Source organism: Anomaloglossus baeobatrachus, chromosome 3, assembly GCF_048569485.1.
Source record: "Anomaloglossus baeobatrachus isolate aAnoBae1 chromosome 3, aAnoBae1.hap1, whole genome shotgun sequence".
Classification (NCBI taxonomy): domain Eukaryota; kingdom Metazoa; phylum Chordata; class Amphibia; order Anura; family Aromobatidae; genus Anomaloglossus; species Anomaloglossus baeobatrachus.
Window position 1 is genome coordinate 309,462,521 of NC_134355.1, and position 12,496 is coordinate 309,475,016.

Sequence of the window (12,496 nt, forward strand, 5' to 3'; positions counted from 1 at the left end):
CCCGGATTATGACCGATCCGCTCAACTCTACTGTGCATTCAAAATGCTTACTATACTCCTGAATAAAATCCTTGAGGGGTCCAGTTTGCAAAATGGGGTCACTTGTGGGGGGTTTCTAATGTATAGGTACCCAAGAGGCCCTGCTAATGTGACATGGTTCGCGCAATTTATTTCAACTTTTCCAAAATTCAAATGGTGCTCCTTCCATTCCAAGGCCTCCCATTTATCCAAACAGAGGTTTTTGGCCAAATATGGGGTATCCCTGCGCTAACAAGAAATTCGATAACAACCTGTGGGGTCCACGTTTTGTTGCCTCTTGAAAAAGTGAGAAATGTGATACTAAAGAAACATTTTTGTGAAAAAAATGAAAATTTTCAATATGGCAACCTAAGCTTATCAAATTCTGTGAAGTATTCGTGGATTCAAAATGCTCAATATACACCTAGATAAAAGCCTTGAGGGGTCTATTTTCCAGAATGGGGTCACTTGTGGGGGACCTCCACTGCTTAGGCACCTCAGGGGCTCTCCTAATGCAATATGGTGTCCGCTATTGATTCCAGCCAATTTTGCAGTCAAATTGCACTCCTTCCCTTCCAAGACCTGCTGTGTGCCCAAACAGTTGATTTCCACCACATATAAGATATCACCAAACTCAGGAGAAATTGCACAATAAATTTCATGGTGATTTTTTTCCTATTACCCTTGTGAAAAAAAGCTACCTTGGTTGAAGTAACAATTTTGTGGTAAAATTTTATTTTTTTATTTTCATGGCTCAACGTTATAAACTTCTGTGAAGCACCTGGGGGTTCAGGGTACTCACCAAACATCTAGATAAATTCCTTGAGAGGCCTAGTTTCCAATATGGGGTCACTTGTGGTGTTTTTTTGCTGTTTACGTACCTCAGGGGTCCTCCAAATGCGACATGGTGCCCGCAATCTTTTTCAGCCAAATTTCCTTTCCAAAATTCAAATATTGCTCCTTTTGTTCCAAGCCCTCCCATTTCTCCATACAAAGGTTTCAGACCACATGTGAGGTATCACCGTGCTCATAAAAAAGTGGGTAACAAACATTTGGGTCAAATTTTTGGAATTACCTCTTGAAAAAGTGAGAGAATTGATGCTAAAGCAACAATTTTAAGAAAAAAAATGACAATTTTCAATATGACAACGTAACGTTATCAAAATCTGTGAAGTACCTGTGGGTCCAAAATGCTCACTATTCCCCTCAATAGAAGCCTTAAGGGGTCTAGTTTCCAAAATGGGGTCACTTGAGGGGGGTTCCTGCTTTTTAGGTACCTTAGGGGATCTGTAAATGCAACATGGTGCCCGCAATCTCTTTCAGCCAACTTAGCTTTCCAAAATTCAAATATTGCTCCTTTCGTTCCAAGCTCTCCCATTTACCCAAACAAAGGTTTCTGACCACATGTGGGGTATCGGCGCGCTCATAAGAAAGTGGGTAACAAAGTGTGAGGTCCAATTTTTGGTGTTACCTCTTGAAAAAGTAAGAAAATTAGTGCTAAAGCAACATTTTTAGGTAAAATGTTAATTTTTATTTTTTTTCATTCCACATTACTTTAGTTCCTGTGAAGCACCTGAAGGGTTAATAAACTTCTTGGATGTGGTTTTGAGTACCTTGAGGGGTGGAGGTTTTAGAATGATGTCACTTTTGGGTATTTTCTGTCACCTAGGCCTCTCAAAGTCACTTCAAATGGGATGTGGTCCCTAAAAAAATGGTTTTGTAAATTTTGTTGAAAAAATGGGAAATTGCTGATGAACTTTGAACTCTTCTAACGTCCTAACACCCAAAAATTTTGTTGCAAAAATTGCGCTGATCTAAAGTAGACAAGTGGGAAATGTTATTTATTAACTATTTTGTGTGACATAACTCTCTGGTTTATGGGCATAAAAATTAAAAGTTTGAAAATTGCAAAATTTTTAATTTTTTTGTCAAATTTCAGATTTTTTCACAAATAAAATAAAAAAATATCATCCTAAATTTACCTCTAACATGAAGCCCAATATGTCACGAAAAAACAGTCTCAGAATCACCGGGATCCATTGAAGCCTTCCAGAGTTATAACCTTATAAAGTAACACTGGTCAAAATTGCAAAAAATGGCCTGGGCATTAAGTACAAAACTGGCTTCGTCCTTAAGGGGTTAAACCATCTTTGTAAATTTTTGAAATATGTGATTCCAATTGAACCCCTAACTGATAATTCACTTTAATGAGGCAGATGGAGACACTGTGGACTGTCTCTGGCCTATAATCTAGCAGTGTCGACTCTCTAAGCGTTCATAAAAGCACGGTCGGCTACAGTTTTTTGCACTGCTGAAAAGACTGATACCGCTGAACAGAGGTCAGATAGAGTCCAGAGTAACTCTGCTGCCTCAATATAGTGAATGGATCCCTCAGGGGTGTGATACTGAATCACATCATTCGGAGATTTAGATATATACCCTAATTAAGTGCTCAGCGTACAACACAGGATGAATGGGATCCAAAATGTAAAGTAAAATGTTCCCAGTAAAAGCTTCAACTCATTTCACAAGAAAAAAAAATAATAATAAGCCTCCACTCAGGTCCTTTATCTGTCAATAGAAATATAGGGAGCTTCCACATTTTTGACAACACAAAGGCTCTGGAAAAGTGTCACGGCTTTCCCCAAAAAAAGAAATTCAGCAACATCTGCACACCCAAATCCAAATGCACCCCTCCCTTCTGAACCCCACAATGTACCTAAACCACATCAGTCCACGTTTTACTAACTTCTGAGTTTGCTTTATTTACCAGGTACGTATCTCCAGAAACACGAGCTGGGCACAATCTTTGAGCACTACAATATTATGGTACTACAATTGCAGATTTGCAATTTTCACTCAGTAATATCCATTGCTGTTTGTTTCTGGAAAATAGCAATGGAGTCAAAATAGTCACTACACCTGTGGATAAATTCCCAGATGGTTGTAATTTTCAAAATGGGGACACTTGAGGGGGATTTTGCTTTTCTGACGCTTACTGGCTCTGAATATTGCATATGCAAACTATTCTACGAAAATCTGTGTTCAAGGGTCAACTAGCGCTCTTTCACCTCCTTCTCAAGTCTCATCATGTGGCTAACCAGTACTACAGCCACATATGGGGTATTGCCACACTCAGCAGAAATTGTGTGACACATTTTGGTCTCATTCTTAGCCATTTGCCCATATGAAAATGTAAAATCTGGGGCTAAATCAACATTTTTATGGTAACAATGTAATTATTTTTTGATGTATAAAATTCTGTGACACACCTGTGGTGTCAATATGATCACTGCACCCTTAGATGAATTCAATGGGATGTGTATTTTGTAAAGTGAGGTCACTTATGGAGGGTTTTGCTGTTCTAGCACCTCAGGGGCTTGCCAATGTGACATGGCACCCGTAAACCATAAAAGCAAAATCTGCACTATAATATGGTGCTCCTTCCCTTCTGAGCTTTCTACTGTGCCTGAAAAGTAATTCCCAATTACATGTAGGATATTGGCGTACTCAAGAGAACTTCCACAACGAACTGTGTAGACATTTTTTTTCCCATTAGCCATTATAAAAATTAAAAACTTAGGGCTAAAAACATTTTAGTGGTAAAAATGTAATTATTCTTTTTCACCACCCAATGGTATGAAATTCTGGGAGGCACTTGTGTTGTCAACATGCTCACTGCACCCCTAGATGAATTCATTGAGGGGTGTAGGTAATTTTTCAAATGGGGCCACTTATGAGGTGGTCGGCTTTTCTCGCACTTCAGAGACTCTGACAATGTGACATGGCTTTCTCACGCCAATCCAGAAAAATCTGCACTGCAATATGTGTTATGCGCTATAGGAGAGAGACTCCGCAAGGCTAACACCAAACCAGCTAAAGTGCAGCCATATTTGCACTTTGCACAAGCTGCCTTAGGCTAGGCAAGCCTTTAAGGGCCAGGATGATATTGACCCTGCTCCCAGTAATGGGAGGGGGATTTGGTCAGAGTCCTTATCAGGCTGCTGTCGCCAGGCAGCTGGTGTCTGGTGGTGCAGCCAATGCCAAGTTGAGAACAAACTAAGTGTCTCTCAGAAAAGTACCCGGAGCATAGTAACCTGAGGGGGAAAGGGAGAAAACAGTGACCAATGAGCCAAAATGACCAAACACAAGCTAAAGAGACAAACGTTGCTAGCACCACTCACCACCACCACTACCACACAGGAAGCATTGACCTGGACTGGGAAAAGCGTTAAAATAGCCTGTCTGATGCTGGAGAAAATGATCAGGTGTTGAATACCTCCCAATCAATCCCAGAAAGCCACTCCCTGCTAGCCTGCTCTTATGTACGTAAAATAGCACACATGGTAAGTAATGAAAAGATAGGGTTTTACACCTAACACGCCCGGATCTTGTACAGACTAAAGGTCCAAGCTGCTCAATCTCTGAGACAACCCACTCGGACCAATAGATCCCTAAGCGGCCATCGAGGGTTCCACGTAGCTGCTTAATCTACTGGGGGGAAGATGCAGAGAAAAATAAGACAAACCAAAAACAATAAGTAAGGACAAACCCCAAAGACTCAGGCTGAAATTCAATATAGGGAGCATTTTAGAAATACCATATACAGGGAATGGAAACCTGATGAGGCTTTAAATAGTTATACCTGCCGGGTGATAGGACAGACCAAATTACAGAATAGAAAACACTTGGTAGAAAGGCAATGAATGGAAAATGTTTAAAAACATAGGAGAATTGTCCAGAATCCAGACAGCAACCAAACCTGCCTGTGATCCAGTGGAGAGGGAAACGGATCAAAGCACAGTAGGCCACTGCATCAAATCTAAAACATGACACCTCCACATAATAGTTGACAAAATTCCACTATCACTACAACTAATCACAGCAGCATCATGCATTGCTTGGCAACTGAGGAACACAGTGTCCCATGTTACGCTGGCAGTGAAACCTGTGGCAGACACGGCGACCTTTTGCACCCCACCACTCCACTATGCGCAGCACCCTCAGATTTGCATGAGTTACCTGTGCATGTGGAAGCTGCGCCCCCGGGGCAAACAAACCCATTTCTGGTAACCGGAGAAGGCTGATGATGTACCCTTTTGAACCCAGCAGGGTAATAGCAGCCCTTACAACTGGAGTAGTGTAGCACCGGACCAAATTCACTCCCAGGTGGAAGCAATGAACCTCCCTAGGAAAGCCCTCAGGGCTCTTACCTCCAATTTTTTCTGTAAACCTTTTGTAGAACTCAACAATAATACCATTGGCATATACAGTCATGGCTGAAAGTGTTGGCAACTTTAAAAATAGTTCAGAAAATAAAGTATTTCTCCCAGAAAATTATTGCAATTACACATTTTGTCATGCACATGTTCATATCCTTTTTGTGTGTTAGAAAAACACAAAAATACTGAGGAAAAAAAAGCAAGTTGGACATAATTTCACAGAAAACTCCAAAAAGGGTCCTGAGAAAATAATTGTCACCTTTCCAAAATCGTGTGTAATTAATTACCTTTGTTTCAATCATGTGATGTTCTTTCAAACTCACATGTGGCTCTTAACAGGTGTTGGCAATATGAAAATCACACCTGAAGCCAGGTAATAAGGGAAGAAGTTGTCTCAATCTTTACATTGTGTGTTTCTCTGTGCCACACCAAGCATGGAGGACAGAAAGAGGAGAAGAGAACTGTCTAAGGACTTAAGCACAAAAATTGTTGAAAAATATTAACAATCTCAAGCTTACAAGTTCATCTCCAGAGATCTTGATGTTTTTCTGTCCATGGTATGCAACATAATCAAAAAGTTTACAACCCATGGCACTGTAGATAATATCCATGGACATGATCAGCAAAGAAAAAATGATAAAAGTTTGCAACGCAGGATAGTCCAGATGGTGGATAATCAGCCCCAATCAAGTTCCAAAGAAATTCAAGCTGTCCTGCAGAGTCAGGTTACATCTCTCAAGTGTGAACTATCCGTTGACATTTGATTGAAATGAAATTATATGCAGGAGTATCCCACTGTTGACACAGAAACATAAAAAAAAGCTGGAGTGCAGTTTGCCAAAATGTATGTGAGTAAACCAAACTCCTTTTGGGAAAGCATCTTGTGGACAGATGAGACCAAGATAGAGCTTTTAGGTAAAGCACATCAGCTACTGTTTACTGAAAACACAATTAGGGAATTAGGCCTGCAAGGAAGAACACAATTATCGTTACATATGGTGGAGATTCAAAGATGTTTTGGGGTTGTTTTTCTGCTTCCGACACTGGATGCCTTGACTGTCTAAAAGGCATCATGAAACCTGAAGGTTACCAAAGGATTTTAGCAAAGGAAAGAATCCAGCATCATGGAGATTTTGTAGAAATAAAACTTGATTTTATTGTAGCAGAATAAAAACATGCAGACTGTGCAGTGGGCACAGAGGCACAGGTGAAAAGTGTGGGTTATCCAACGCGTTTCGACCAGAGAGTCTTATTCATGCAACATTTGCTACAATATTATAAAACAGCAATTCAGGCTTTTTTATATATAAATATGTGCACTTTTTGTTTAATTTTGTTTTTACATAAATATACATGTTTTTGCTATAATTTTTTTTATTTGGGATTTTAAAAAATATTATTTTTTAACTTTTATTTTACTTAATTTCCAATGAGATATTAAGTTTTATTAGTCCGATTTCTGGTTGTACAGCTACGGCCACAGAAATCAACTTTAAACAAAACATCCAGGCTGCTGTAAAGCTCTATAAAGCGAGCCACAAACAATATAGACGGCCTTTCTTTTCTGGGAAATAGTATACACAAGCCTAGCAATAGCACTACAGTGTTAATCTAGCGCACAAGTCCAAGCATTGAGATTTCACAGGAGGACTTTTTACCTCCACACACAGACAGCTAATAAATCCACCTGGACTTTCTTATGTCCACCATAGTACGCCCCGGGGTGGGTATATGTGGGCAGCCAGTCACACCAATCTCTCTGACTACTCATAAACATGGCCCTTGTAAGCCCAATTAACCCTCTCAGTGCTATACGTACTGGAGCTAACTTCTCGGCATACATTACAGAGGATAACCACCTCTGTGACACATATCTCCCCTCCTTGACATGTACGGCTGCCATCTAAGGCCCGTTTCACACGTCAGTGAAAAACACTGACGTTTTTCACTGGCGTGTAAAACACGCACATGTCCCTCCGTGTGCCATGAATCACGGCACACGTGGGTTGTCTAAGTGCAATCCGGGCTCCGTTCTCCGTGGCCCGTGATTGCACTTAGAGATTAACTCACCTGTGCGCGCTCCCACTCTCCATGGTGCTGATCGCTCCCGCGGTGCAGCATCCGGCCGGCGCTGACCCCCGCAGCAGCGGCTTCCGGGTCGGCTGTGTCGTGCATCATGAATATGCGCGACAGTAATGAGCCGGCTCAGAAGCAGCAGGGAGAACAGGCTGCAGAGAGCGTCGCTGGAACCGGGTGAGTTAAAATGCTTTTTATTTTAGAAGCACGTTTTTTCTGGCACGTGTTTCACGGACCACACCACTGCGTGGTCCGTGGGACATCAGTGATGCCAGAAAAAAAATGGACATGTCTCCGTGCGGCAATCACGGACACGCGGGTACGCCGCACGGAGACACGTGCAGTGAAAAATCACTGATGTGTGAGCAGACCCATTCATTATAATGGGTCTGCGTATGTCAGTGATTCTGGTACGTTTAAAAAAAAAGCACAAACGTACCAGAATCACTGACGTGTGAAACAGGCCTTACATGGTATAATGCATTGCCATGCATGTGCATGGCAATGCATAACACATGTCAGTGTGACACTGACAGAACGCCTTTTAGACTACGCTGCTTGACAATGTAGGCAACAAACTCAGAGGTAATTATTTGATCTGGGGTTGCAATGGCAATGATCGGGACCCCATGATCATGTTGCGGGGGTCCTGATTAGGTGGGAGAGGGAGCATAAACCCTCTCCTAGCCTCCTAAATGTTGTGATCGATATTGATTTCTGTATTTAGGGGGTTAAACAGCCAGTAGCAGTATGCCCTCTATCCCTGGATGTGACAGGCGGAGCTCGGTTATCACTTAAGTCCAGCTCCGGCGGCAATCATGTGGTCACAACTTCTGTACCCCGCATAATCTGCATGACTTACCCATAAATCAAATGGTGGGAACCACTTCCAAACCATGATGTATGAAGGAGTTAATGAAGACAGGAAATAGAAAAACTATGAAAAGTTTGGAAATGCAAAGTTTCAATAATTTAGTTTACTATCTTACATGTAAATACTTACGATACTGAAATGAAATCAGAAACTTGTATGATTGAACTTATAGATTTTAAGCTTATGGCCCCAATTCTTTAAAGCAATTTTGCCAAAAAAGTTGCAACTTTTGCTATTTTCACACCAGTTTCTCACAGCTAAACCAAATTAAGCAGAGCTGGGGCGTGATGATAGCGCGACTGGGGTGTGATTCCACGTCTCATCTAATTTTTATTTAATTATTTATTTATTTTACTCACTTATATAGTGTTATTGATTCTACAGCTCAATTCTTGACGATTTTTTGTATTCCTTTACTTCATTTAGGGATTTGTGTAAGATTTATGTCAGAGTGCACAGAGGCGCATGTTGCTTCTCAGGAGCTCCTAATTCATGAAGACGAGTGCACCTCTTCATGAATCAGGAGCATCTATCTCCGCCATACCTCCTCAAAAAAGACAAGCGAGAATATTGCAAGTCTAGATGAATCAGGATATATGAGTTTTATCGAGAACCCATAGGCTATGGTTATACGTATTCGGAAACGTTTGTAGGTGAAAATCTACAGTGAAATACAGTATCGGCAATGGAAATGAAATTTAAACAAATCTCATGGTGCAAAAAAAAAAATGTGCTGTTGTTAAATAATGTCAATACTTTCTGTGGATCGTCATGGATTTGATGCAGTTTTCTACATTGACTTTATTAGCAAAGTCAAGATCTGCATCATACTATAATTATTGTGCATATTGCTGTGGATTACCTGTGGATTTACAGCAAGAAACTCAATTCCTGTAAAAAAAAATTTTTTTACAGCTTTAAATAAAATAGAAATGACTATATATCATCGCAGGATACCTGATTATGGAGAGACTGTCACAGGATCTGGCATAGGAGCATCAAAAACATCAGAGGTGGTGACTGAGTGTAGTGATTATTATATAATAATTTATTTTGTTGTCATTGTGGAAGTCTGCACAAAATCTGCATAACTTAAAGGAGTTGTTTAATCTTTTAATTAAAGCCTGCAGTCACGTTATGTGACTGCAGACTTCTGAATCTTTATGCATTGTATGGTAGGGTCACAATGGACTATCTATGTGGACACTCTATGGTGTTCATGGTAAAAGCAGGTGGGCAAATGACCACAAAAATGAGATTTGCATACTTCTGGCCACAATCCGACCAGACGTGCTCGGCCTCACTCGATTCACTTGTATTGAGTGAAGGTGAGCACGTCTAGTTGGCATTTAACTGTGTGTATGAATATCAAATAGATGTGGTTACCTGCCCACCTGTTCTCACTGTCAACACAAGAGAATCATGACAGTGTGCGGTGTGCACCCTCTAAGGATTCAGAAGTCTTGAGTCACATTAAAACACTGAAGAACCCCATTTATATTGAAAGTGTCAAACGACCTCGGTGCAATGTTTATGTCATGATCCAGGACCAGTATTCTCCGCTCCAGAGTTTCACAGACCCGGCCTGGTCATGTCAGGGGGTAACTCCCATCAGCCTCATTTTGGTTTCAGGAGACACTATATATGGTCTCTGAACCTGCATTCCTGTGCTGGTTATAGTTTTGCTCTGCAGCCTGTGACTGGCTGTGGTGAGATCTCCTGTTTGATCTGACTCCATGTTAGTATGCCCTGACCTGTACCCTCCCCGTTCGTCTCTCTATCCCAGTCCCTGACTTCCCGCTCCTGTCTGTTGTTTGTATTTCCCTCTGCATACCTGATCTCCTAGCTTCCAACTCTGTTCTGTTTTCTGGCTTGATTTTTATCCTCTCTTTGCAGTGACTTTACTTTCCTGGCTAAGACCCTGACTGTTTGACTACTCTATTGCCCCCTGGTTGTTTGCCTGTGAACTGCCTGCTGAAGTTACTCTGCTGTACTTCAGCTGCCTTTCTGTTACAGTGTTACTTTGACTCTCCTTCACTACTCTGCTGCCACCTAGTGGGGAATACGTTGTACTACGTCTCACTTGCCCTTTGTACAGTGAGACCGTTTCCTTGTCATCTAATAGCCTATTTACACTGCTCAACCACGCTTCAAATGCAAAATAACTGATTAGTGATATATCATTCAATTGGCATAGGCTGCACAATGTTCTCAGCAGCACAACTCCTGTTAACACAGAATAATGCACTGCCAAGAACAAAGACCTTTTGTGCAAGCCAAAAGATCATGGTCACCCAACATATTAGCGTTTTGCTTTTTCAGTGGACACTCGGCAGCCTATTTAGTCTGCATGATTATTGTGAAACGCGCATTCGTTTACAATGGTCATGGACTGTAAATGCACCTCTAGTCTCGATTCACCACTGTGGATTTCCCTGAAGAATATTCCTGTACTGCTGCAGCAGCAAATCCGCTATCAATTCCATACCAAGGTGGTAAACAAGTCAGTTATCTTAAACGAGTTTGGAGCTAGCCAAACAGGATGTTCCACAGGGCTTTCATCTAATGTCAAAATCCCATTTAAGATGCCTGAAGGAGAAATAGAGAATTCAGAATTTCACCTGACGTCTTATGTCTTGACTGTCACTTTTTCTCTTTTGCTTCCAGTTTGGTAATAAATCATGTATGGCAAGTCATAAAAAGGAGAATTAAATTATACATCTGTGAATTCGAGCAAGTCAAACAACAATGAGAAGCAATATGTGTTAGTTTTTCATAGTTGATTGATAGGTCTAAAGATTGATATATGGACAAGCTATTGCATAATGTGTTTGTCTTGTCTCATCCGTTGCAGAAGATCAATGAAGCGAAGCAGACCCAACGTGAATGTTATGAGAAAGAGCTGATTAACCTGCGCATCAAATTTGAGGAGGAGACTGTACAGCTAAAAGAAGCACATGCAAAGACGTTAGAGGAGATGTCATGGAAACATCAAGCAGTGCTCGAGGCTACACAAACCTCTACAAATAAGGAAAAGAAGAAGCTACAGATGGTGAGTCACAGTCAATGTAGACACATCACTTAATTGAATGCTGTTGTTTCGAAGCTTGAAGGGCAATATTTATCTTAGACTTTTGGGCAAATGTTCATTTTTTTAGGCAACAATATACAATTAACATGTTATTTTACTTAAAAGTTGAGTAACTACAATGCTTAGTTTTTGGGACTGGTCCTGAGTTGCAGTGTCACGATGACTTTGAGATAGCAGTTAATCCTAAGCTGTCCCTCAAGCTAGGGGACCCTATGCTCTCCCTGATCTCAGGGATACTCCTGATGGTGGAGAGGCCACAGTCCCCTTTCTGTCCCTGCTCTTGACCAGACCTGATCTAATTCCTCCTCCCCCAAGGGAGGGATGGGACAGGAGTGTGTTGAAAACCACAGATAAAGATAGACAAGGGAAAAAAACAAAACTCTTTCACACAGCACGCAAACACAAAGGTAATTATAATAAATTATTTAGATGGAAAAACAAGAACAGGACGGAAATACAAAACAACAGGGGTAAACTCCACAAGTACTCCAAGGAATCCACCAGCATAAATAGTAGGGGAGCAAATGTGATAGGTCTCCCCACAACATGTGATTAAAGGAACAAGGATACTAGCTGAAATTAAGGCTTTGTGCCCACATGGCGTTTTTGCGTTTTTTCATTTGTTTTTCCTTGCCTTTTTAAGCAATAAAAGCAAGGAAAAAGCATCCCTGCAAAGTCTATGAGAATCGTGACTTGCTGTGCACACGCTGCATCTTTTCTCTTGCAGATTTTGTTGCTGAAAAAATAAGCAGCATGTCAATTGTTTCTGTGTTTATTTTCTGCGTTTCTATAATCCCCTGCAATGCTTTATCACTACAGGAGATTATAGCGCAGCACTTCGCCTCACACACCGTGCATACAGCATGGTGTTCAAGGCTCTCCATAGCCCAGTAACCCAGGGTCGTCAAGGTGACGACCCAGGGTTACTATGGCAGTGATTGGGTCCCTGTGATCACATTCCAGGGACCTGATTGCCAGGGAGAGGTAAGCAATCCCTCTCTTCCTTCTTAATGCTGTGATTGCACTGATCGCAGCATTCAGGGGGGTTAAGCTGCTGGAGGTGGCGTGGGCACCTCTCCGAGCATAGAGAGCCGGGTTCCAGCTGTAACATCAGCCGGAGACCCGGATACGATCGCTGGGGAACCGCGCAGGAACCCCTGTTTTCGTCATGACTTAAAAAAAAGCACAAAAGAAGCATGGAAAAATGCATATGAA

The 12,496-nt window shown here is 41.4% G+C and overlaps 1 protein-coding gene across 6 annotated transcripts in view; it reads left to right on the forward strand.

Moving 5' to 3' along the window:
• FAM184A (family with sequence similarity 184 member A) overlaps positions 1-12,496 on the forward strand; it is a 321,551-nt gene that overhangs the window by 205,848 nt on the left and 103,207 nt on the right. For all 6 annotated transcript variants that reach the window (XM_075340009.1, XM_075340014.1, XM_075340008.1 and 3 more), the window contains one exon: positions 11,045-11,242. In XM_075340009.1, coding sequence (XP_075196124.1) covers positions 11,045-11,242 — 198 coding nt within the window. The remainder of the gene's footprint in view (positions 1-11,044; positions 11,243-12,496) is intronic.